The sequence below is a fragment of the Rhamphochromis sp. 'chilingali' genome (assembly GCF_963969265.1).
Source record: "Rhamphochromis sp. 'chilingali' genome assembly, chromosome: 20".
In the NCBI taxonomy this organism is placed as follows: domain Eukaryota; kingdom Metazoa; phylum Chordata; class Actinopteri; order Cichliformes; family Cichlidae; genus Rhamphochromis; species Rhamphochromis sp. 'chilingali'.
The window spans coordinates 7,585,811-7,613,609 of NC_137947.1; the positions used below are offsets into that span (position 1 = coordinate 7,585,811).

The 27,799-nt window shown below is 41.7% G+C and overlaps 1 protein-coding gene across 1 annotated transcript; it reads right to left on the minus strand.

Moving 5' to 3' along the window:
* Positions 1-955: 955 nt before the first annotated feature.
* vwc2 (von Willebrand factor C domain containing 2) lies at positions 956-26,949 on the minus strand. Its single transcript, XM_080869464.1, has 4 exons — positions 26,585-26,949; positions 15,265-15,985; positions 13,738-13,867; positions 956-1,759 (listed from the first exon to the last, which is right to left on the minus strand). Exons 2-4 carry the CDS (start codon positions 15,904-15,906, stop codon positions 1,608-1,610), a joined length of 924 nt encoding a protein of 307 aa, XP_080725590.1. The 5' UTR covers positions 15,907-15,985; positions 26,585-26,949; the 3' UTR covers positions 956-1,607.
* Positions 26,950-27,799: the final 850 nt, after the last annotated feature.

Here is a 27,799-nt window from a genome sequence, read left to right on the forward strand (position 1 = left end):
CAGAAAACCTTAATAGATCTGTGCCACTGCTCCCCCGCTGCTCTGAGAGAAGCCTGTCACGTAGCATGTACATGCATTTAGGCTTATTTACCTCGATCCCTTCGGCTGTCTGACAGGCACGTCTCACCGCTGGAGATGCAACATCGTTGTCTGGCAACCTCTTGATCAAAGTTTTGCAGCGGGGCCAGCACGCTGCACAGAGGGTGACACAGCTTTGCTGCTAATGCAAAAGATGACAGGCGAAAGCGTGAACACAACATATGCACGCGTTTACGCCAGCCTGCCTTTCAGTGTTCATAACCTGGACCTAAATTATTCATCTTCATTTTGATCTGCTGCTTGATTGGCCCTTACGCCTCTGCATTCGTTTGATTAATCTTCAAACTAAAATAACGAAGGCAAAAACAAAAAAGCATATATGCAGCAAGTCGGATGACCTTTCGGTTTCCAAATTTTGGAAGCAAATTGGAATCAATGAGATCGAATTGTCCAGTCTGGGCTTTATTAATGGAGTTGGAAATCCAGGGGCAACTCCGGAGCGTCTGCACTTCCAAGGGCTCATGTTTATATAGGGCTGCTTATAACTACCGGAAATGAAAGCCCTGCATTACTGAGGAACTTAATATCCTCTTTGACAACTTATTAAATATTTACCTGTAGCTTTCACAGAGATATCATCCAGGAACTTCAAAACCGAAAAACGTTCCCATCTAAAAAGGGAAGATTTGTCACTTTCAAAGGCTCCTCTGATACTCTGATCATTTATTCCAAACAACAAACCATCGACAATCATTTGTTGATTCAAGTGAAACTGCGAGCTTTTTGTTTTTTCCAGGTAGCAAGTCTGTAAATGCAAATCACCATCAACATAAAAACTCACAGCTATAAAAAAAACAGGTATCGTCGGAGCATTTACAGAGCACAGAATGGCATTTATTTGAAACATGAACACACTGTACCGAGAGAAATACAAAAAAAGCACTTTCAAATCAAAGCACATTTGAACATCCAGAAAAAAAGGATAAAAGAAATCAGGAAACAGTCGAGTCCTCGTGAATTTACTCGTCTTTCTTCGTTGTTGTTCGCCTGTAACTCTGCACTGCGCTGTCCTGCACAGCAAGTCTGCACCCTAGCACTGCAAAATGAATCGCGCACAGTCTAGTCTGCACTTTGGTGGTAGAGGGACGGGTGTCGAGATTTGTCGGATGACACCGCGGGTTAAGAGACGTTGAGGCTTGCACCTCCAAAGACAGCTGTGTGTGTTCTATACATTCTGTTGTTTTATTGACCTCTGGTCCAATACATTGCTTAATAAAATACAGATACTATAAAAAATAGTCTTCCACTGTTTCAGCATTAATGACTCCTATATTTCATATATATATTCATAAATAATTTAATACATAGATAAATAGATATTCTGTGTGTGGATTATAAACTTTCATAAAAGCATCGTTTCAGTAATGACTACAGTATTAATGCTGAAATGCTTGAGGGGTGCTGTCCGACCCTGATGCCCGGTAGACTGGGTGAAAGGCTGAGAGTGTGCATGAGGCTCGGCACTGGTGTTGCGTGCCAATGTCCCTCTCTCGTCGCCGTGCCAGTCTCTAGCTCCGCTGGCACTCGTTCTTACTGCAGGTGGCTTGACGCTCAATCTGCCACGTGCCTTCCTCGTATGTGCAGTAGCAGATTGTGCACTCATCGATCTTCACCTCTCGGCCAGCCGGTATCACCGCCGTGTCCGCGTAGCAGTTTGGCCCTGTAGGTGGTACAGACATAAAAGAAATAAATAAAGAGGAAAACAGGGCACGACAGACAACAGGGCTTTTTCAAATCTTTCACAGTGGAATTTCAAATTTAGCTCATCCATTTTTAATATGTTTCTTTTTGTGTTGTTGGCACAGTGTCACATTATCGAGGTCAGACTCACACTGAGAGCCCTGAAAAATGCGTGATTTGCTTTGTTCCTTTGATTTACAATGCTGTGGGACCTGTGCTGTGGTCAGATTAAACGAATACAAACTTGATGATAGTCAAGGGGATTGATTTATTGTTAAAATTCTGAAAATTCCTTTCATGTACGTGCAGAAGTCATTTTAAGGTTGCACTTGTCGGTTCTTTTTTGCCTTTTGAGCGGCCAAGGGCTCTGCTCGGTGTGAGGGGAACACGCAGTTCAAAGACCGAACACGACTGAAAGTCATGTTCTTTTGTGCTTCTCAGTGGATCTCAATCAGTTATAAATTCCTCAAATTCGCAGACACCTGTGTCAGCCGGCCTATTTATGAAATAGGATGGTAAACTGGTGCTTGACCTCCAGTTCATTTCAATTCCTGAATCTGGTGAGTGACATTAAGCATCAACATGAAGATACTTTCATTGTTTTCACTCACGTCTGGGAACATTTACTTTATGTAAAACCCTACATTCAAAAATTTCCCCGATATTTTGCTCAGTGCTGACATGACAGCATCACACGGTTGCTGTAGATCCATAACGTGAACCTCGTTTTCTACCACATCCCCAAGGTGCTCTGCCCGTGGAGGCCATTTGAGTACAGTGAACTCATTTGTGATGTTAAACAAACCAGTTTGAGATTATTTGAGCTTTGTCCTGCCAGAAGGAGCTATCGGAAGATGGACAGTGGTGAAGTAAAGAGATGGATAGGGTCAGCAACAATACTCAGGAAGGACGATGTCTTAAAATGATGCTCAAAGTGAGCCAAGAAAATATCCCTGACACCATTACCACCACCATCACCACCAGGCTGGACCTTTGCTGCTGTAGCCCATCAGCCACAAACTTTGATGTGCTGTCTGTTCAGAGATGTTCTTCTGCATACTACAGTTGTAACAAGCGGTTGTTTGACTCACTGTTGTCTTCCTATCAGCTCAAAGCATCTGACCATTGTCCTCTGGCACCAAAAAGTCGATTTCAACCAGAGAACTGCAGCTCGCTGTGTATTGTCTCTTCTCTGGGCATTCTCTGAAAACCATAGAGATGGCTGAGATGGGAAAATCCCAGCAGATCAGCACTTTGTGAAATACTTACATCAGGCCACCTGGCACCAACAACCATGACTTTGCCACTCAGCAGGATGTCTTGACCATGTCTATATGCCTTAATGCATTGAGTTGTTCATTGGCGGATGAATTATTTGCATTGAAGAACTGAAAGGAGAGTATGTTTTAGAGTATATTTTTGCTAATGCCAGCATTGAGTGTTTTTGGTAAGGGGGATTATGAAAACATAATGTTAATGGCTAAAGACTAGAGAGGACACAGCCTAATGCCAGACAGTCAGTGCTCTGATGCAGTCCAGACCTATGCATCAGTTAGCTAGTCAGCTACAACCAACCAATTATCCCATACACTGACTGCATCAACCACCAACAGCACCGGAGTTTGTTCTCTGCATTCTGACGCTGCCAAATGTGCATGCTTAACAATTGCACTGATTTAACCCCGGCTATTTCCAGTACACAGAGTTCCACTCAGGACAGAGCAACAGCTCTATTTCCACTGTGGTTTAGCTGGTGCTGTTCTACAATACATCAGATATACTGTCACTCTTGCTGATGCAATCTGAATGCATTTTATACATTTAACATTCATATTTTTTAATTGTTTTCTAATGTTTCTAATGCAGTGTGCAATTCAAGCTGAAGTAGGTTGCTATTATGGAGGGCAAAGTTTCAGTATCATGTACAAATAATTATTTGGATGGGAATAAATATAAATTAGTCATAAAGGAGGACTGGCAGAATTGTTTGGCCATATAATTCAGCTTTTCACAAAGGCTGGTGACAGAAAACCTTTTGTGCAAAAGTACATTGTGGAATGAAGGCCAGTGGGACACATGCCAGTTTGAAAGTGGGGCAGGACTTCAGTTATTGTTAAACTGCTAATTTTAGATGTTATATCTGTTGCATTGACCAGATGGAGTTCAGTGCAGTTGGTTGTCTTTTGGTTTTTTGGGTTGTTTTTTTTTGTTTTTTGTTTTTTTATTTTGCTTTAAGACAGTTTTGTGACATCCAGGAGAAGCTGAAAGCAGTCAGTCAAAGAAAAGAATGAATTTGCTGCTCGTCAGTTCATTTCTCTCAGTGGAAAATGGGCTCTCTCGTCTGGGCTTTTCATTGACTGTTTCCCAAAATAGTGTTCTGTTATGGGAATATAAGAGGCCCGGAAAAAAATAATGGCTACAGAAGCATCAAGAATTTGCTAACACCCTTTCTAGAGTCGTTTCTGATGGCAAGGAAATGAAAGGCTTTTCACATTTACCTTTATGATCTCAGGCTTGCGCTTCTCTTAAAGGTGGAATTTATGCAGCTTCCACTCTGCCATCTATCATCAACCGGCTTTGAATCCACTTAAAATACACATTCCTGGGAAATCATTACAATGTTCTTCAGACTACTGATTGACCACTTATGGTTTAAGCAGAACAGCCCTTTGATTCAGACCCAGCTCCCATCAGGATAAAGATTACACTGAATTCTCAACAACCTGAATCAAACGATTATCTCATCCACTGTCATATTCTGAAATTAAGGCATTCAACTGAATCCTGTCTTTTATTTTTGTATGGTTTGCACATGAGAGGTATTCAATTACATTTCTTTCCATGCTCCTTAGATTGGCTAAACCACAAGCACTGTAAAGCATATGTCTGGCTGAAGGCAGCTGCTCTCCTCTGCAACTTCAAGGCTGGACTGTGAATTGTGCATAAAAACAAATTAAGCACTGTTACACAGTGGTTTAATATGGTTTTTGAAGTGCACCCCAAGGGACTGCATCTTTTTTTTCTTCTTTTTTTTTTTAACTATTTTGCAGGAAATTGGCTCTCGCTAATGGAAATTTTGATGTTAGGTAGTGGTTGTTAAGACCTGAACAACTAGCCGAGAGAGTCGACAGAGGAAATAAAAGCTGTAGTCCAACTCATTTTGGTGCTTCTTCCCATCTGGCAACACTGGAGTGTACAAAGAAATCTACTTGCCATGCTTACAATACAAAAACACAAGTGTCCTCCTCCTATCGGACAGAATTACCTTCTTTTGGTCCTAAAGTGTAATGGGAATGTTTTTGTCTAGTGAATGTGCCCGCGTCCTCGACTAGTGGCTGCAGAAAAAGTGCTCATAAATCATCCATTATCTCTCCAGCCGCACGGCAAAATATAAACACTGTGGGAATTGCTTCCACAACAACAGGTGTAGCATAACAATGGCTATTTCCCTTACACTAACAAGGTCTTGAGCCACTCTGTTGTATAATTAAGATGCTGATAAATGGGGAGTCTTTCAGCTGCAGCCACTGCGTTTGATTGGACGCAGCGCCCAGAAGGAGCGAGCCTGCGCATCAATCAATGTGAACAGTTTACCGAGGCCTGTCAAAATGTCAACCCCAACACGTTTATAAGTCTGTACATGAACGCGCGTGCGCGCACGCTATCTGAATAACAACTCATCCTGTGGCCCGGGCTGCTGTCGCTACTGATTCATCATCATTAGTAGCATTTAAAGCACTGAGTCTCCAGTAAGGGGATGCATATGTCAAGGGTGTACTAGGAGAGAGGGGGGAAAATGCGAAAAATAATCTCCCACTTCGCAGCATTAATCAAAAGCACTTCCTTCGTGGAGCTGGGATTAAAGCCCATCATTGACAGTTGCATGACACTCATTTGTGTTAATTAATGCATGGATTTAGCCCTGCTGTGCTTACTCATTCCTCTCACCCTATTATTCTGCCATTCATATCACACCACCTTTTTGTCATTGTTTCATTAATATAATATAATATATCCCCATCTCTCCGTCACTCACTGTGGCAAAAAAAAAAAAAAAGGGTTTTATGGGCACATCAGGCTTCACAAGAGCTTTTGAAAAACACCCGAAGAGGCAGAGACAAATGGACTGTGCATGTGCATGAACAGTTGGACCCAAACTGTCAGTGCAGCGTGTTAGAAGTTGGCATGGGAAGCATGTGAAAGAGATAGCCATTAGCACCTGTGGCTTTTGGCTCTGTAACTGCGCCAGATAATGGATGGAGAAACGAGGACACATCCTGATGATCGCACCCCTTAATTCTGACATGTTAAAAACAGCCGCATTATAAGGTAATGGAAAGAGAAGAATAGCCGAAATCACTCATCTTAATGCATTTCTTGGGTACATTTGCATTATAAATGCAGAATAAAAACGAGGCTGCTTTGTAAGGGCAGAAAGAGGGGGGACTTTGCAGGGATTTCACAACAATATGAATAATTTCTTTCAGAGATGCTCGGTGAGACTGGTTTTCTAAGTAACCGCCTCGCTTAGAGAGCCGCTGACTCTTTGGTTTTGTGGGAGTGGCACCTTGCGTGAAGGTTCGCGTACGCGCACAGATGATCTTTGCAGCCAAGCTATGCAGCTGCACTCGAGCAGCTCGACTGTCGTGACCAATGTCCTTTAAAGAAAGGAGCCTCGAGAGCCATCACAGCAGTGTCCAGGTGACAGTCTTTGCTGCAAGACCTTCATTTACATAATCCTTTAAAAAAAAAAAACCAGCGTGTTTAAAGGTCTGGCATCAGGCCTAGAACATGTTTTTGTATCGTTTTGTTCCTCTATGGGGTTTTTTCCTGTACTGAGAATGTATTTTCAAGTCACATTAAAATGGACTTTTATTCAGGAGAAAATGTAGAAAATAACACTTAACAAGCAGACCAAAGCTGAAAAGCATTCAGTGACCCAGTAGTACTATAATGCGACTAACTATTATCGTCATTATTGCGACCTTTCGCTATTGTAATAACTCAAAGTCCAGTAATGGGAAAGAAAATGGCCTTTAAATAATAAAAATGTTGTGGTCCAGCAAAAAAAAATTAAACAAAAAGGGGGGGAAAGAAAAAACTAAACCTTTTGTGAATTGATTAGCTTATTAGAGCAGATGCAAAATGCCCTGCATGTAATTCCACGTTTGCCTAAAAAATTAAACCAGTGCATGCATTAATCTTGATTTCCTCATGACATTATTTATAACAACAAATACTACCCATAAAGTCTGTTGCTGGATGTCATTTTGTTTGTCGTGTAATAAGGAAAGCTTTGGATTCCTCTGCACATACGAGGCTCTAATAAATGCCACACTCTGTAGGGTAAAACTTAGAGGTCACTGCTACCTTCCAAGTAGCCTTGCCAAGACTAAAAACATAAGCGTTAGTGTGTATGTTAGACTGGCATCGGTAGTAGTCTTGTGTCCTTTCCAAACGTGAGGAGTATGCCATTAGCTTTATTATCATGTGAGGTTACAGGTTACGTTAGAAAATTATCTGGAACAGCCACAGCGTGGGAGCCAATGTGTGAAATTAGAATAATGTTCTCATGCTCGTCATTCGGTTTGGGAAAGTTCACACTCCAGCAAGTGCAGCTAGATTGGTGTTAGATACTCCAACTCATCAGGTATTCCCCATTTTTTAAATTCTTTCTCATGTAACAGAAAAAAGGAAACATCGATCGATAAGTTTCTCATTACGGTTTAATTTACTTTTCCCTTTTTTCAAAATAAAAAAAAAATCTTGGATGAACAGTTTCAGCCTCACTTATTTTTTTTTTACCCTCATATGATGTGTGTGCATATTTCATACACTTACAGTAGCTTTCTCCAAGAGCCTGCTTTTACTTTCTTCCGCGAGAAATCCATCGCTGTACATGCTGAAATGCTACTGGAATTTCAATGATAAATTAGTCACAGTTATTACTGTAAGCTACATTATGGTGTGAGAAGTGTTTGATAAGTGTACCAACATTAGCCTAAGGGGCTTAGCAAACAGTCAGTAATGAAGCAGCATTATTTTTGCATTCATTGACTGAAACTAGCTCTGTCAGCTGCACTGGTCCCTATCTGTGGCATCAGGGTGAAATGGGGGATGCTTTAAATGGACAAACCAGACCATTTTATATCCATACAAACAATTTCCCTTTTGACTCATGTGTTTTTTGATGTCTGTTTTTTTAAAAGGCCCGTCTATGAATCATGCCTTTCTTAGTTTAAATGAGCCCGTATCCCTCTTGGCAACCAGGCTACCGTGTCTCGTGCTGCTCTATTTGAAGTGATTTTGGCTCCGGTTCATACTGTTTATCACACCCCCCCTTCCAGATTAGTGTTGACCCTAATGTCTGAGTCTTGGAGAGCACCACTTGTTTCCTCGTGCGTTGCCAAGGCAATACCCTGCAAGAGCAAAGGACAAGAGGGAGGGGAGCCACGGCTGAGGTGCAGATGAGAGCGACTTCTCCTGCATTGATTTTTTTTTTCCTCTAAGCGTTCTTCAAAAGCAGATGCAGTGAGAGAAATCTGAATCTGCAAGAACGGAAAGCGCCACGTCTTTACCAATATGTCCAAGAAAAGGAAAGCAACACGTCAAAACATATTGGCAAGAGGAAAAAAACTAAAAAAGGGAGAAAAAAGACAGACTCCAGCTTAGAGTATAGAAAACATGTTTTCCCCCTTCAGCTCGCATTGACTAGATGTTCTTTGCATGAATCGATGCTGTTTAATTAAACTTTATGGCATAGAGCGAATGATGGTCACAAACTTTTGAGGGCTATGAGACCATTTAATTGCAATATGTTCCACTGCTTTAAGATAATGAGTGAAAAATGATGAGAACCTGCCCCCATTCACAGCTGTTCTTTGATATTCATGAACAAATGTCTGGGGTGGATGTTAGTGATACCTCTTACTTTCATCTTCCTCCCCTGGCTCTTCCCCGAGTGTCTCCTAGCATACAGGGTGAATAACACATCTGAGGCAGGGTGCTCTGCCATAAGCATTGATTTTGCATGCCTGAAAAGGCCAAGATAATGCCTGTGCATAATTGATGAACTTATCAAACATTGAAATACCTCGTTGTATTTTTATCAATAGTGAGGAAAATGGTAAAGAGGCGAAGTGGCTGTTTGCTGGGGAATGAAGGTAAAAGACAGGAGGGATTACTTGTTGAACGAGAAACCACATCTGAGGGTGTTTTTATCTCTACAGATTTTAATCTTTCATTTTCACTTCTCTTCGGTGCTTTTTTTAAAAAAAACAAAAAAACTTTCCTGTGCACACTACCAGCCTCCTTCCCCATTTGGTGTCATCTGGGTGAGTGTTTAATTCTTTCTCATTAATGAGCCCGAGCTTTGATGTGACACATCGGATGCACCGCGGAACCTGGGAGGTCTTAACATCTGCCCACAACTCAAACAACATCTGTAGACAAGACAAACAACAGAACCAGAGGAGGAACTCTCCGTCGACGACCTCTACCATCCCCCCCCCCGCCGCCCCCTTCTTTTTTTTTTCTTCCTTTTTACATCATCTGTATTTTATCACGGAGCCACCTCTTCGGCGCTGTCTCATATCGAGTGCTGCATGATCAACAGCGACAAGATGGGAGCTGACAATCAATGATCCTCGTCATCTAAATGATGGCGCCTGCAATACCTGGCTAAGAAGCATCATGAATAAAAGACAAAGTGAAATCCGATGGATAATCGTTTTGATATTGAGAGGAGCTGAAGGGAAGATCAGTGGTGTCATTTGGAGTGATGTCTCATTTACTTCTGTTTACATCTAATTAGTATAGCCTCCAATTATTTAATAAGATGTCCCCCAGTTAATTTTTCACATTTTTATTGTTCTTTGTTGTCAAGTCCAATTAAGTCCACAAAGAGATGCATCTTTTGGGGGTATTTTTGTATTAGTTCCTGACAGAGATCTTAATTTTCTGGGAGCGGATGGCGTAGCGCGCAGAGTCAGACTTTCACAAAAGATATCTGGTGTTTGTTTGTCGAGTGCTCACGCCTCCTGTTTGCACAGCCGCAACCCCGTCAGCCGTGGTCGCAAAATCACGAGCCAAAAATGATTCCCCGTCCAATAAGAAGTTGTTAAACACACACTGATACCAGACTCTCGATTCTGTGTCAATTAACACTTTGGGCTCTAATGTTCACAGCTATCGTGAACATGCGAAAACACCAGCAGGAGGCAGAGCAAAAGTGAGGAAGGAAGTGTAAATTATTGGCACGATCCTAAAAATACATAAAAAGTGTACCTGCTAGAGTTACAAACAAAAAAAGCACAGCAGCCCGACTGCTGCACAAATGAGGCGTAAATGTTGCCAAAGCCTATTTCTGTATTCTCATAAATATCACTGTGCTCCTGTAGATTATGCTCCCTAAAGGAGTTTGAGAGCAGGCTCACAGACGCTGCATGACGATGACGAGGCTTCTACTTTTAGCTAAATGTCATAAAGGTATATGCATGGAAACAAGTATTTGAGACAAGTTTAAAAGAGCACTCTGGTCATTTAGTCCTTCACTTCACTATATTAAGGAACACAGACAGGAAAGTCCAGATTTCCATAATGGAACTGAGCAGAGTCTCATTGCGCCCAAAAGTGGAGGAAGCAATTTTGGGTTCTCATGTTTCTTCGCAGATTCAATTCAGTTTCTAGTTAAACAACATAACGAGTGGCTTTACGCAGCCGACAAATGGTTTGGACATTCATGATGAATGAATCACTGAATCATCGGTACAAAAGCAACGACCTTTGATCGTAAAACGACTGGTGGGAGAAATCACTGGTCGCATTTCGAGACGAAACATCCAGTCACTAAGCTGAAAATTGAGCATCATCATCGTCAGAGCTAAACATAACAGTGTTTGTTAAAAACAGATCGCTCTGAACTTTTGGCCAATTTGGGTGTAATTCAGAATATATGGTGCACAAGTGTAACCAGATTTCCAGCTGAGCACACAAATAATTGTAATGTTAAATCAAGCAGCAGGCTCCTGTGTTTCTCTGTGGAAGCACACCGAGGGCTTCATTAACGTTTTTAAGAGTGGAGAAATAATGCTTCCAGAACCAGCAGGTACTCCCCCACTGGAAAACTCTTAAATATGGTTAAAAAAAAACAAATTTTCCCCAAGTTAAAGGGCAACAGACTACACATAAAAGATGCACTTAGCTGCCCATCAATCACTGTTTGCAGATTAGACTAGTGTTTCAAAGATATCACTTTCTTTTGGAAGTTATAAGTGAAAAAGGTGTTCTTTAACACCATTTAGCTTGGTTTGCAAGCTGCATGCATAATTGTACATGTGAAATACATCAGTACAGAATCACAGTCAAAAAAACAAACCAAAAAAACCGGAGCACAGACATCTTGGACGGTCTGTTGGTATAATTAACCACACAACAAGCCGTATTATTTGTCAGATAATTACAGATCAAGAGGTCCAGTAGAGTGCCTCCAATTAGCCGAGGTGATGTCTAGCAGCAACACTGCGTGTGCATGGGTCCGCGCACACGTGCCACTCAAATCAGTCACGCCTTTAAACATATATAACTATCAAAGTTAGACATTTGAGCTGATAGCATTAACTTTAAGGAGCATGGGTGTTTCCTGGACTTTTTAAAATGGTGTGTCACGGGGTTACGAACAAGACATAAATCACAATATGCAAATAACTGTGAGCAGACCTCCTCCCTCCATAAACATGCATGAGGAGATGCAGCTGTCCATAAGAAAAGAGCACAACTGCAAACCAAATGCAGTCTGGTTACAATCATAAATATGTTTTATTTCATTGTTGGGTAGAAGAAAAAATAATCTCACATCAGGAAACAACGGGCAGCCATTAAAAAAAACCTGTTATATCACCTCTATTATTAGCACTTTTATTGCATTTTGTTATTCAATATTGACAATGATGTATTGAGCAGGACAAGTTTGTTTTCCCCCATAAAAAAGGATTCCCAGTCCTTCTTGTACCCTCTATAATTTCCGGCAATGGCTGCATTGAGGAAACAGCATCAGCCTTGCCCCTGACAAAGAGCGAAACTTCTACACTGGCTTCATTTTTCAGCTCTAGAGGGTGTCAGTTGGCTAAAATATAAAATCTCCCAGCCCAAGCTGAGATTAACTTGATGATGTTATTAGGGTCATCAATTTAGGAAGCTCTAACAACGCCACAGAAGACGTGCCCTACTGTTTTTGCAGGCTGAGTAGTTAACACTTTTAACCACACAATCCCCATGGGCTACAGTATTCCTCGCGACGGTATTAGCTGTGGCCAGATAACGTGTCATCCCTTGCATAGCAAGCCGCATTCATTGAAAGGTAATGTGTGGTAATCTTATGGTAATAGGGACTGACGTCAACCTAAAACTGAAAATCCTTATCGGGTGAACGAGCACGTGGATTTGGGGATACTTGAGAATACAAATGCCCGCTCTCTTCAATCTGCCACATCTCTGTGCATACTGTACGGGATCTACATTCGTCTCCTGGACTGCCGTGCCTACAAATGTGGCCCAGCTAATCCACTGGGCATTTCACAGGGGGGAAATTATGGAGCACTGCCCAAAACTGCCCAAAAAGCACTCTCAGCATGATCAATATGTGCATATATATAAAATGTGGGTGTCCAGCAAAAATAAATAAATAAATAAATAAATATGGAAGAACAAAGGACCAACATGTACTCCCCAAGATTACAGCAGCCAAATATTAATAAAGCGAGCGACGCTCTATGACTACCAATCTTTTTCAACTTGCTACCACTGGAAGGTTGTGAGACAGGCTTCTCATTTGAGCGGGACGATCTCTGATTGATGACTAGTCATGAACATTCATTACATGCAAATTCTAATGTCTATAATACTTCCAGAGTTTAAAATGATACATGACTAATGCTAATGTGATATTCTGGGTGCAATGATAATGAACCGATGGCAGACATATGCTGAAGAAGAGGTGTTTTTGTGCGTGTGTGTGTTTTGTTCATTTAAGCCAAATTCATTCATCATCATCTGATCATCTGTTTCAAATCGACTTCTAATTTTCCCATTTGGCATTTAATGTGTAAAAAGTTCCAACAGACGCCCGGAAAATCAAAATATCTCACTTGCAGTTTTACCCGGAAAAAAAAAGAGACACTACCAGCAGCGCTTGTCACCTTGTAAGCGGTTCATACAGACGAAGCACTTTCACATGCAGCGGGTTCTGTTTTCCACATGCAGATTGTTTGCTCTTGTTTATAGCAGACAGCCTGCGCCGCTTTAAGATTCCAAGTCAGAGATACATATCGCAAGTCATCATTCTTTTTGCTGAAGGAAGCAATGTTGCTGACATTGCCATGTTGCATTAGAGTCACGCCAAGAAAACAAGGGGGCATAATCTAGGACATGCTGTCTGGAATCATCGGAAACAACTTCATATAATCGACTCTGAGCTGCAGAATTCCTTCTTCTCAGGCAGGCTCTCAAACCAACGGGATCATAAACTCCACCCCCCGCCCCCCCAACAGCAGCAGAAGCAGCAAAAAATGCAAGCGTATCTCAAATCTCAGTACCAGACGGATTTGGAACATATGCTACAGAATCAATCAAACGACTCTCGAAATGACATTAAGAATGACGCAGAGAAAAAAGTAATATTTACACAAAAACAGGCCACGACTCAGAGCTAATTAGCCATATTTTTTTGCCGTGACTTCATTTAAACAGATTTGATCCGATGTGGCAAGATACTGCACACACTGCAGTGCAGCATGCTGCCTGCTTTGCGTCAGCGAAATGATGCTTTGCTACCTCGCTACTCCTGTTGTGGTGCCCTTGAGCAAAAACTGGCACTAGTGGGGCTTTCATGCCAATGCCACTGGGATACCAACTGCACTGGAATGAACTGGCTTGTTGAAAGAAATCATCATCTCCACTCACCACCCTTGCAGATGGGACAGCACTGATCCGGCTCGTACTCCGGGTCCACGCACTCCGTCTGTGGGCAGGCTGCCACAGAGCACAGCACCTCTCCGCTCGGCTCACACCTGCACTTCTCACACGGAGACACCTGATAGCAGAGAAAAAAAACATCAATTTACGCTCTTACAAACAGTTCATCACATGCACAAGTAAACACAGGTGACATAAACTCCTCCCATATTAATTGATTTCTTGCCATCTTTGTCTAAGATTCATTTATTTCATGTCTGTTTAGCCAATTGTCTGCCTTTCTGCAGCTCTCTCTGTCTCTCAAACACACACAACCTGCACACACAAAACACGCCTGCCTGTCTGCCTCCTTTAAAGACTGTGTGCACTCAGTGTCACAAAGCCACATCTATAGGGAAGCCCCATCTTTCTCAACTTCATTGCCAATGAATGCCTCATTTTAGAAAGGGCTGAGTCGAGAATTGAACTTCACAATCGAATCAGGGGGATATGGAGAAATCAATAGGAATGGGAAACAAGAAGGAAGATGCTTCCAATTTTCTCGCCGCGTGATCAGAGTCAGGAATTACTGAGTTATCCGAGCGTTCCTGTATATCTCAAAGTACAGCAAATGTAGCACAAAGGCAGAGCGCACTTTGAATTACATTTAGCCTGCAGCCTACAGTGTCCATGCAAAGCTCAGTTTAGCAGCTGCATGTATAAAGTCATATACATGTAGTCTTAACAAGAGAGCAAAGGTTAATTCCAGCATTGCTGTAGATTGCAGAGGCTTGCGCCTCCGCATGGCACTCCACTGTGAAAATGGAGTGAGGTAGCACTTAGCACAATGCCCCAGAATGCAGCAATCAAGCATTAAAACCTGCCTGTTGCTTAGTTTCAAAGCACCCCCTCTTCACACAGCAGAAAGGCTGATGTATGCGGCTAGTGGCAGTAGAGGCTTTCTGTAGATTTGGCTCAGCAGAGAGCTGTCGGCAACAACATGAGTTAGAGGAAGACATCCCATATTAGCCCCAACCACCTGGTGAGACACTATCCATTATAAATAGGAGCATTAGGCGCTGATAAATGAGACCTAACGCTGAGACTGTGGTGCAGTCCTGAGCTGAACCTTTCAAAGTGGTGTCAGAAGATAAAACAACCATCTCACCAGTGTATTTCTTCTTCCTCAAACACCCACATGCAGCAGTGTGCTGCGCTGTGCTGTTGTAACACTACTATAACTGTAACTTTTATCATGTGTATCAACAAACTAAATATGGAAACACTCTGCTGAAGCTGCACTGCTAAATTCAGCCTCCAGTAACATTGTGCAGAGGAGAAAAAAAGGGAAATAAAAGACAAGTGCTGACCTTTGCCATTATAAATTTGCCTGCCTGCTTGCATGCTGCAAGGCGAGGTAACTAGCTCCTGTGTAGTGCCTGTGATAAACTCCACTCATGGCGAGGGAGTGTTCTGTCAGCCCTTCTTTCAAGTTGGAGCATGTCAAAAATGAGTGAATGCAGTTAATGGGCTCACCTTAAACTCTTCTAGCGAAGCATAGATCTTGCCCCGAAACTCACAGTAGTTCTTTTTCTCCTTGCACTGCGGGCAGCACTGGCTAGTGTCCACTTTGATGCAGCGAGGGTGGACCTTGGGACATTCTGGCTTTGAGCACAGAGGGCCTTCATCTGTGCAGAGGCAAGGGCACGTTGAAGGGCCCGGGGTGAACTGCTCGCCGATGGCAAAAACAAAGCCGCTCTCATCCATGCAGCCTTTCCCCCTGTAGTCTGGGTACGCGTACTCATCGATGGCGTCCAGGGAGAGGGTGACGTCACTGGTCGGAGCTTCGTCTATTTGGTTCAGGCTGTCCTGTTCGCTCCACAGCTCCTGGGAATTCTCGCCTTTAGATCCTCGCGCCTGAGAGCTGAGGTTTGACCTGGCATTCCTGTTGGGCCCTACAGCATTGATTTCCTGCGGCTGTTCCTGGGCCATGTATCCCAGCGGCTCCTCTGCAGTCTGCTTGTCCTGATGTTTGTCCTCCCTAGCTTGGGTCAACACCCTTTCCAGACGCTCTTGGCTCACCGGTAAGGTCGCGATAGGATTACACAGAGCGCCGCTCATCATCAGGAACCCAAGAACAAAGAGAACTTCTGCTGTCATGGCAACGGAGTGCAGCATCTCTCCCCACCACCAGCGAGGTGGGAAAACACCTTGGCTCACATAACACACTTCACATCTCAGGTGTGAGCCAGTCCATCTGGAAAGAGAAAATTAAACTGGGGTTATGTGCTCGGCATTTTGTCACTTTTTATCCAAGGTGTGGCTTTTGTCTCATTTAGCCTCGAGAACAGGGCAAGAAATTCACTTCAGAGCACTGCTTCATCATGTCTGTCGAACACCCCGCTGAGTGTGATGCAAGCCTGCAGGATCAGTGAATTGGATCATCAGGACAGGGAGCATTCATGGGGCCGTTGTAGGAAATCGATGCTGCTTCATACTGTAACACTTCCCTGCATCAATCGGGCTCAGCGGTGATAAAGTAAAAGAAAAATGGTCAAAAAAACCTCCAACAACTTGAATCTCGTAAGCTCGTAAGCTCTTAGGGAGAATCAGGATCAATGTCTAGATTTTTTTTCTTAAATGAATCCCAGTCAGCTGTACAAAGGGAAGATTTGATTTGAAAATAGAACATAATATCAGTCTGGAAAGACAAATTTCCTTTGCTAGAACTGACTGCAGTGGCCAGCTTTTGCAAAGAGGAGCATTAAAAGTTTCCCTCTAAAGCTCTGTCTCTGTTTTTTGTTTTTAAATCAGAAGTAGAAGCACATCTCTTTCCTTATAGTTTTCAGCACTGCCAGGAGTCAATATACAACAGCTGAAGTTAAGGAAAATCCCAGGATCAACTGCTGACGCTGCACACACTGCAAATTTCTGAAAAGCTGTAGTCAATGTTTTTGTTTTTGTCTCCTGCTTAACTTGATTTACCGCACCGCCTTGAAATTCAAATGCCCGCTACGATGCTTTGCTGCATTCAGTGGCCTACTTCCATTCATTTCCCTACTCCCACCAAATGCTCGGCTTAGCTCGACGCCGAGCTCCGTCTGACGGGCTCGTCTAAGAGTTGACATCCGCGGCCTATTTCGTTAAACAGAAAAGGTGAGATTACCCCTCATCGATTGACTCGACAATTAACTTAAGACCTGTCCGCGTTTGTTTAAGAAATAGTTCACCATATTGATTGGTTTGTCAGCGTCAATGAACACAACTAATTTCCAACAGAGTGTTTAGGAGCCCTAAACAGCAGGTGAAGAGCTGAAATGGTAACACATACAGCAGAGATAGCAGCCGCATTAATTCTACTGCGAGGAAAACAAAGTCTGCATGTTTTAAGCCACGCATTTTGATATTCATTAATTCTGCTCCATTCTGAAGGAAAAAAAATGCTGGAATTGACTGCTGGCACACCAGTGGTATTTGAGTAGTGTTTTAGCCTTGGAGCTGCTGTGGAACTGAGAGGAAGCAGAACGAGGTGCATACCGATAACACTGTTGCAGCAGAAAGAAAGAAAGAAAGAAAGAAAGAAAGAAAGAAAGAAAGAAAGAAAGAAAGAAAGAAAGAAAGAAAGAAAGAAAGAAAGAAAGAAAGAGAGAGAGAGAGAGAGAGAGAAAGAGAAATGCCTAGGCCTCATTAGCAAAAAGGACCTGCTACTGGCTGTCACATTAACACCGCTGCTGGTTTTTGCTGTTGTGCTGGGTGGCCCTCAGGCTCGGGGAGCAGAACCTCATCCGTAACATCATGTTAAAGGACACAAGGATGCCAATAGATCTATATTTGCCCTTCACTGTCAACAGCTCCCACGGATAACCGGCAACAAGTTAATTCCAAAGGTAACGCGGTCGGTACGGTGTGTGAACAAGCTGGTAATGAGTCATGTGGGTGTCGTGTCTCGCGGGCGTTCTCTCTTTTCTCATTACGTAAAAGTTGCTCGAGTTTGTGTAACTCTCACTGTCACTTCGCACAAATGTGGCAAATTTGTAATGAAAACGTCAGCGTTGTGACTTACTAAACTTCATCTGTGCAGCGTAACAAGAAGATGCGGTGCATTTTATAACCTTTAAGCGGGCACGCAATGCGAAAAGGTGCACTTGGTTAAGTGCCATGAAATAACAGTTTGTGTTTGTGTCCTGTGAATAGGCTGTAGATGTAAGACAACCGTAACCACTGTGACGTCTGTGAAGCCTCAAGCTGAGTGCTTTTCAGCCGTCAGCATCTTGGTGTTTTGACACCAGACACAACATGACTCTAATTGGGACCAATATGTACAAAAACATCATGTCTTTCCCATCCATCCGTTTCCGGTTAGCCAGTTTAGGATCACGGTGGGGCTGGAGCCTGTCCCAGCTGTCATAGGGTAAAAGGTTGGGCACAGCCTGGGCAGGTCGCTACTCTCTCACGGGGCCAACACAGAGTGAGAGACAATCGTTCATGCTCACACCTATGACCGATTTAGAATCACCAATTAACCTAACCCCATGCAGATCTTTGGACTGCCGACTGTGCTTTGCATGCTGCTGCAACATCATCACACAGTCACTTCTATTTATGCTTGCTGTTAAGGTGCATTATTCTCCTGTACGATAGAGGTCACCACTCAGACAGTGCCGCCACATCAGCGCTGATATAGGAAGCGAAGAAGTCAAAACTGGAAGCAAAGACATTGCAAAGTTACAGTATCTTCTTCAGTATATCTATATATCTCTGAGATTCTGTACTGATATACCATTAAAACAGCCATAAAAACAGCCATAAAAACCAATACAATGGTACATTTGTGCATTCAACACAGCTGCATTTTAGGGTTAATGCACCAGATTACAAAAATCAAGAGGTGCATGACTACGAGTCACAAAAATATTGGCACATGCCACTGAATGTAATCAGCATAAACACGATTTTGATCTTTTTCCATCCAGTAACACTTCAAGTTAGATATTTAGACCATAAACACGTTTAAAAACGTTTTGAAGATCATAGATGAGCCATTTCCCCACAGACTAATATACAACACTATGTAACTACAGGAGTCGCCCCCTGCTGGCCATTAGAAAGAATGAAGGTTTAAGACATTTCTTGGTTGATAGATGAAAAATCCTCACAAACTAAAAAACGTCAATCGTTTTAGTTTGTGCTTATTAATTTCAAGCTTTTCAGACCAGCTTTAAGATCCATCCTCACTGGCTTCTCTGTGGTGCCATAACCAGTACATTTATTCTCTTCCTATTCAGACAATAATAAGCACTGAACACACTTAAGTCTCTTTTCCATTCTTCCTCCAACATACAACACAGTCAAAGGGTTGCTAACTATCCACTTACAGAGATGATATACACTGGTGACGTGAGTGCTCACTACAGAACTACATGTGTACCCATGGCTGAAAATAGTCCTAAACAAATGTACCATTTACTTGCTTTTGTATAACTTCTACTTCAAGCCACAGTTCCCTGCTGTTTTTATGAAAACACATACTCCTGATAAAATAAAATAAAAACTATTACATCTAAGACCCATTTCATTACTTCAGGAATCAATGGGATAGCTACTAAAAGCCGCAGACAGGTTTTGGTTCTGGTTTTATTTATTTATTTATTTTTCTTATTGGATTTGTTAAAGGTAAGAAAAGGAAACAGTAGCATCTTTTTTATCTCTTGACAACAAACTCTTTACAAAATTATGCAGATTCCCAGCATCGGCAAATCAAGTTGTTGCCTACATCCATTAGCCTTATCCTTATGCCATCTTGCCATTTTCATACAGATCACATCTTTTCCAAATGTCTATCTAATTAATTCTCCAGCACACAGCATAATGTGTACCAAATGTCAGGAAGATTTACACACTGGATTGAAAACACTGAAAATATTTTCACTGTTCAAGATGCCTTTGTGGATACTTCTTCATTACCACTCCTCAGGTTCAAGTGATGGCAAGCGTTTTTTATATTTATAATGTTGCATATAAGCTATTTGCTGAAAGGTCATGGATTTATCTTTGGCCTACAGCTCTGCAAAGAATTCTGGGTTTTTTGCTTCACTGCTCTATCTTCAGTGCTCGCTAAGACGTTCTGGCAGGAAGAGAAAAAACACAACTAAGAAGTGACATGAACATACAATACAGTGTCAGTCTACATGTCGCTGCAGAATACAGCATTGAATATTACATAAATTATTTGCATTAATCACCTAGTGTCTTTCACGCTGCAACCATAGTCTCTTTAGGGACCTAATTGTGATGTAGCAAGTCTGTGTTTTTGCCTGCCGAGGTAACAACAGCGCTCTTGCGCTCGGTCACAAACCCTGCACAGGTGTGACCTCAAAGCACATCTCAGATTTATGCTAACTACCGGCTGCAGCCATCAATCAAAAGCATACCAGAGATTATATAAGCTGGTATCAGTGAGTTCATTCACACACGTGTGACACTTCAGAACACCCACTTCTGAGCAAAATAAAGAAGGAAATTCAGCTTTGTAAGTGGAAAAGCAACTCTCCAATTAACAGCAAATACTTATCGCTGGAAAACAAACACTTGATGGAAAATTAGGTGTGTTTATGTGTATATATTTTTGTTTTTATGGGAGAGCAGTCACTTTTTGAACCACACAGAGTCTAGTGGATGCGCATTTCCCCCCCTTTTTTTTTTTTTTTTAAATCGCTTTGGCAAGTGGCAGGATTCTGTACTGTGCCAAGTGAAGTGGTGCAAGCAATTATTAAGTGACATAAGGTGCTAAAATGAGATTAAGGTCTAGGCAAAGACTTTTTTTTAAGTCAGTTAAACAAGAAATATGTATGAGAAAAGTTCAAATCCCCAGACATGCAGTTTGTATTATATTACAGTGCCTTGGACCAAAACAGTTACACTAACACATGCATCATAATAATGCCAATAAAAAACAGAAGCTTATCTTTGCTGTTGTGCTGAGACTTGATCTGACGGTCGTCCAATTTTTGATTAATAAATAATGATGCAAACAGACTCCAGGAGAACAAACCACACACCCCGGGAATACAATATATATCTCAAATATAAGACTAAAACGTCTCTGGAGTGGTCATATTGTATTAAAGTTTAATGACTGGGACTTTAAAGCAGGTTATGGTCGGCCGGCTTTCAGACAGCGATGTGAAAGTTGTCGGTTCAAACCTCAGGCCTGACAGGCTGAACAGCAGGAAGACCTCTGCTGGAAACTGACAGCAAAGGAAGCAGATTTCCCGTGAAATACAACATCGCATTCATTAGTATAAAAACAGATTCGGGTCTCTAAATTCCTGCAACACATGCGCTATAAATCATGCACTACTATAGAAAACTGTGGCTGTCTTGTCAATACATTTCATATTGCACTACACCATCCAAATCCCAGATAAATGTCTTTGGATTTGTTTTACTGGCTAATATAAGTCTAAGGGAGTTAGATGTCTCATGGGTTTAGCCATCCCCAAACATTATTCATGTCACTTTGTAGGTTAATGTACTGTCTGCAAATGACTTCACTGCACATAAAATGTAATTATTTCTGTTTGCATGGCTGATGTAACCTATTAAATATTCATATCTTATTTAATATTTCCTTGCTTGCTATATCAACACTGTTTTATGGACATTCCTGTGTTTTGTCACCTTCATTATACCCAGCTTAGAGCAGAGGAAGGGCTCTGCCTTAATACTTTCCTGCAAATTGGTTTTTAATAAGGTCAAATAACATATTTAAGGGAGAACATATGCAATTATTAATATTCTGTAACCAGGCAATACATAGGTCAAGAAGAAAAGCACTGACAGTGTTCTCCTGTTGTAATGCACTTTCACTGATCATAGCTACATCACAGTACATGAAACTTGCCATTAAATATTGCACGTTTTTATTATAATTTATTATTTATTACGCTATTTGTTTCGACTGTGCCTTCGAAAGCAGCCTGTTGTTTTTTCCACCTATATTTTTCCTGGGAAAAATACTAAATAATGTGATTTTCTCTGGATAAATTAGATCAAATTTATAGATACTAAGTGCTAGCCCAAAATTTAATTCCAGGGTAATAAGAAGATGTAAGAGATGGATGCATATCAGCATGTCCATATTAAAAGAATGGGAATTGCCTTACTGTATGTTACAGATTGTTTTCCCCTCGTCCACCCCAAACTTCAGCTGATATGCCTTCATGTAGCTCTATCCTTCAATTCTCTGCATGCAGTTAGCAACAATTACCATATACACAGAGGATGTAACCTTGGATTTGTGTCTAACTGAAGGGAATTTTACAGGGACATGCAAAAGCTTGCCCTCTTGAAAATTTCTGTTAGTACAGTTAAATGAATAAAAGATGTCCTAATTTCCACTAGGAATAAAGTTAGAGTGAGAAAATCAAGAAACGAGGAAACAGCTGGGCACCCTGCTGGGCACCCGGCATGGTCAGTGCTTAATAGCTAATCTTTTGGCAAGTAACACAACTTGCTGTAGAAGTTAAGAGTCATTTATTTATTTACTCTGAATTTGTTAAATATTCTTGCAAAAGCTTCAACTTCTGTGTTCTTTTGAGGTTTGGCCACAGATTTTTCATGGTATTTAGGCCGACAGACTATCAGAGCCATGGGAAAAAAAAACAAACAGCCTTTAGTTTCTTTTCGTATTTGACTCTGAATTTTAAGGTGTGTTCAGGATCATTGCCCCGATGTAGAAGCCAGCCTCGTCTCATCTTCTCATCTTTTTTTACAGACTCAAACTGTGATGCTTCTAGAGTTTGCAGGTATTTAATTGAATCTATTCTTCCCTCTGCCGGTGAAATGCTCCCTATTCCGCTGGCTGCAACAAAAGCCCAAAGCACGACCTATACACCTCTGTGAAGTTAAAGAAGTCTTCTTTTCATGAATTCTTCTTTTTTTTCTGTGAAATCTACCTCAAACACATCTGTGTTTTGCCTTTCTTGCAATCCAGGTGGCGGCTGTCTCTGAACATTGTCTTGGTCTTCCAGACCTCAACTTGATCTCCACCACTCCCGTTAGCTTTCATCTTCCTAACGAACTGAGCAAAGAGCTCCCTGAATGTCTTCCCCTCATAGCAGTCCCTTGCTTTGTAGGTAGAGTGCTGTTTGGGTGCAGGATTTTTTGACACAAGCTGAAGAAGAAGTCGGAGTATTTATAAAACTTTGAAACTTCCAATATGGTGTTTCATTATGACAAGTGTGAAAAAGCCTTGGAAAAGATAATCCAAGGTTAGGAAAGACTGGGGGTAGTAGCTGTGGCTCATGTGGCAGAACTATTAAATTGAAAGGTTGATGGTTCAAGCCCTGGGTCCTCAAGTCTGCATGGCAAAGTATACTCGGGGGCAAGATACTGAACCCCTAGTTGCTGCCAATGCATTCATTATATTGCCAATGTGTGTACATATTAGATAGAAAGCATTTCAGCATAGGGGGAAAAGGTGCTTGTGTGAATGAGGCACGCACCTTTCCTGTTTTCACACTCTGCAGTTCTACACAATAGAAATGACAGACAAATCTATCTTCAAATGTTGAAATAGTTTTTCCCTTTTTGGAGTTCACTTCATTTTCTACTCACTTAACTGTTCATTGTTGCAGAAATGTGGACCAACCTTCTGCATGGCACTATAATTATCCCTTGATAATACAATTGCATTTTGTTATTCTGCTCCAACCATTAAAATTGCAAATCTAACTCCTGCCGGTCCCCGTGCTATTACTTTTGAGGACCGACCATGCTTCCACTTCCATCTGACATTTAAATATTTCTGTGGCTTCCTGCGCCGGAGTGAACGGACTCAACATCCAGCCTCGGTGTTTGGCACCAGTGTGACAAAGTGGCTAGGACAGAATTCATTTGCCATTTGTCACTTGCGTATATTGTTATTCTGTGTTCTGTTATTTTACAGTCAGCCATAATGCTTTAATTTAGACAGTGCTGGTGTAACTTCTCTTAACGCACAATATCCCGGGTTTTGTTTGTGGTAGCAGTAGTTACATTCTTTACATCCATGCATGTGTTTTAAAGCAAACACTACTAACCATCAGATCATCTGAATTTTCTTCTGTTTACAGGCACATGTCTAGTAAATTATGTTTCTTTATGTTGCTTTGGTTATACTTACCATGGTGTCCATGTTGTGCATTCAGGTCCTGTATGTGAGACGGGTGTATGGGAAGGGCCGCCCACTACTTCCTGTTTATATAGGGTCATGAGGTCAATGATTGGATCACTGGGTGTAACCAAATGGAGGGTTTTTCATTTTGTATAGTATTGTTTGTTTTCTTTAAAGTAGCCTTTTGAGTTATATTGTATGCAGTGTTTTACTTTACAAACCATTTAGTTGAGTAAATGAGTTTGTCAGTTTCATGCATGACTTTATTCCTGTTCTTTGTTTAGAATTGTATTATTTGGTTTGACCTATTTTGTTCAATGGTAGGGACTAACGAGGTCAGGTGTGGGCAAAGTCTTGTATAAAGCCAGTGGGATTTTTGCATGCCTGATTGATTGTTTTATGGTAAAAGGGAGATGCTAGCAATAAAGTATGCTTAAAAAGAACTTCAATTGTCTGCTAATGCTATTTACTTATCACCTTCCTTGCTGCTTAAGTTATGCTACATCACAACCAGCACCAGTTCAGTCATTATCGTCGCTGAAGTTATAAATCCCCTCTGTCAAAGGCCAGAGTTTTGTTTACATCTCAGGCAACCGAACATAGTAGGTTTGACCACTGAGGTGCAGCAACAATGATTAATCAAGACGGGATTCAGCCTAGCTGCAGCTTCACGCTTCAGTGAAGCTCACCATCGCATTGATTCATGACTCATAAATTATTGTCGTTTTCATTACACAGCAGAGCGAATATGGACGATAAGTCCTGCCACAACAACCTGAGATCTGAGTGCAATTTTTAGCTCCACCTTGACAAATACGATACTATTATTCATATAAATTGAACTGGCAAGGTTTCAATAACACAAACCGTGGCGCTTGAGTTGTGTAAAGGCTGACCTCCCTATTACTTTCTTCTTAGATGTCACTCAGTTAGGGCGGTTGATGGCTGTTCAGTCTCGCAATAATGCTATAAATAGGGTCAAATGTACTGAGGCAGCTCGCTCATCTCCAGAAATTTTCTACACCCCAACTAAGCTGTTTGTTTCTAATTAGCATTTAATCTTAATTAATAGGAGTGGTATTTAAAAGAATAAATAGGACAATTTGCAAATCTGATCCCAGTGAAACGCTTCACGGTGACAGAAAGCGATGGGAAAGGGATGCAGCAGTGGCGAGACTACAGTATCAGCACCCTTTTTTGTTTCCTTCTCTGTGTAAGGCTGGTATAGTACACAATGTATGTCTGACAAGCAGCACTACCAGATAAGCAAACATCATATTCACATTGTCTTGGGGAATGCAACTCCTGCGAATGTCCCTATGTAAAATCAAAGTGGATGTCATTGAGAGGAAAACCATCTCCTCAGGGCTAGAATAAACTCAGACAGACAAATATGCCCTCGCCACTGCATGCACTTCATTTATTGCACACAGATTACAGATTCTCCTAGTTAGACTCCTCCAACAACCCAACATGCCATCAACATAACAATTTACTCTGAGGTCTGCTTCAATTTATGACAAAGCCCATCGCAGGGGATGAGATGTGAAATGCTTAGGCGGTGGTGACTTGTGGGCTTGGATCTGACAGGGCTGAGAGAGTATTGAATTAATGATGCTGCGTTTTAAAATTCATTTTCATACAGATAAACAGTGTGAAATGATGAAATCCAATTAGAGCAATAAGGGACACTAAGGCAGGATCCAAGAGCATAAAGCCATCTGCCAGTGAGTAAAGATTGCTGCAGGGCTGTCTAATTGAATTTTGTCCTCTGACTGTAAATCTTACTAGTGACCCAAATCAGAAGAAAGTTTGCCTAAACATGCAAACCAACAGCCCTTGCAAAACTGTCATACAGGCTTTAAGGTTATATGCAGTGCAAGAAGGTAAGTGGTTTGCTCTTGCAACAAAGCCAACTAGGGAAAGTCTGAGGCTGGAACTATATTAAGGAAAAGAGAATTTAAAAAGCTGTTTTTTGTGTGTTTCTCAATAAGAACAAAGAGAAGTGATGATGATGATGATGATGATGATGATGATGATGACAGTGATGGGTATGCAGCTGGAACACGCCCAAAACGGAACTAGCATTTCAATAAAAAAAATGAACAAATCAGAACAGAATTTACCAAATAATAATAATAACAACAACAAGCCTACAGTATCACAAAACATATAGAATCCTGAGACCCTACCCCCTACTTTTCTGGATACTATGAATATATTAAATAATGAATACATTGGATTGTGGGTTTCGGCTGCCTGCTCGGCTCGGCTCTGCTGGTAAAGGCTGTGCTGACTGGATGGTGCACCCCTAAGTGTGTGAGCAGAGTCTGAAACCTCTCTTAGAAAATCCTCAGTCCTATATTACATATTTAAAAAAACACATAATGAACTTACAATAACAGCCACAGGTGCAACAGTAGGTTGCGACAATCTGCGTTAGTTTTCTCCAATCAAGCTAATTTGCATGGGATTAGGTGATAGGTGCAATTAAATGCATGCACGGTGGCTTTACTGTGACACAGAGAGTGGGAACATCAAGGAAATGCAAAAGAACATTAGAGCAGAAAACATAAATTAGCTTATTCACAGTCAACTAAGTTGATCTGAAGCCCGAGCGTTCAAGCAATTTAAGACAAGCAAATAAGAGAAGAAGAAGAAAAAACCTCCACACAGGAACACTGATGCATCCTTATTCACCTGTGATCCTCGGAGTGAGTCCGTATCCGTGAGTGCGCTGGGTTCAAACACACAGCCTTCAGCCTGCTGGACAGCGGAGCTCAAGACAGCAACAAATGATGTGTAGTGTAGAGATGGGAACAGGCGCTCGTTAAGCCAGTCAAATGCACAGTTTCCTCGGAGGAAGCTCGCAGGTCATCAGCGTGCTGCGCTCAACTTTCATCGGCGCAGTGAGTGAGAGCGCTCCGTCTGCGGCGAACAGCCACGGTTTCAAAGCGCTACTGATGTTGCTGCCCTACACTGGCACTTTATTTCTCACGGTGACAAAAAAAATTAAATAATTTAATAAATGGGGGAGAGAAGAGAGGCAGCAGCGCTCCGACGTCACGTTCAGCCGAGAGACCGCTAGATGGAGCAGTTAAATATGGCTCCAAGACAACAGGCAGTCAATTAGTGAGCCCGATGGATGTTTCACAGGTCGGTTCAGAAGGTTCACTCGCTGCTGTGATTAACGACTTTACCTAATTATCTGGAATTAGGGAGTCGTTTTCCATGGCGCACTTTGGTCTTTGGGGGTAATTTGGTGCCAGAAAAGAAAAAGACTAAAGCACCTGATGTAAGATTCTGATTAATTGTTGCATAAAGATGTTTTCTGTGTGTGTGCGGCCAAGATTCCTCCTCTTACCTGATTTATCTTAACTGAAGCTGTGAATTGCATCCCCTCAACAGCCCGCTGTTCATCAGTGTCACATAGTCATGTAATCCATAGAGATCCCGTTTTATTGTTCATTTGCCTGTTTCATTACCAAAAAGGTCTTAAATGGTTTAAGACATTATTTCACATTAGTTAGTCATTATTTATTGTTGCCAGTTGGAGGTGAGTTTAAATGACTAGCAGCACAAAGTCGCCAATAAGTCGCCACGCTGTCAGTTTTAGCCTATTTTCAGCTTAGTTTTATTTTCATTTTCATGCCTAAAACTTTTTTTTTCTTGCAGTCCAAGGAGATAGCATGCTTCATACTTCACTGCATTTACCTGACAGCTGTGAGTAAAAGATAAATTCCTGGGCACAGCAGCTGAGGAAAAAAAAATCTAACACCACCATGATAACCTGTTCACAGCACAATATCCAGCAGGTGTATTATCTTAGCTGGTGCTGTTAGAAAGGAAATGCCATTAGCTTAGCAACTATGTGGTCACAGAACAAAGCTGAGCAGAGTGACAGTTTGACCTGAT

Coding starts and splice junctions, on each gene's coding strand:
- vwc2 (XM_080869464.1), bottom strand. CDS start 15,906: ATGCTGCACTCCGTTGCCATGACAGCAGAAGTTCTCTTTGTTCTTGGG. Junction 13,868..15,264: donor CTTCGCTAGAAGAGTTTAAG/GTGAGCCCATTA, acceptor CTCTGCTATCAG/GTGTCTCCGTGTGAGAAGTG. Junction 1,760..13,737: donor CTGTCCCATCTGCAAGGGTG/GTGAGTGGAGAT, acceptor TACCACCTACAG/GGCCAAACTGCTACGCGGAC.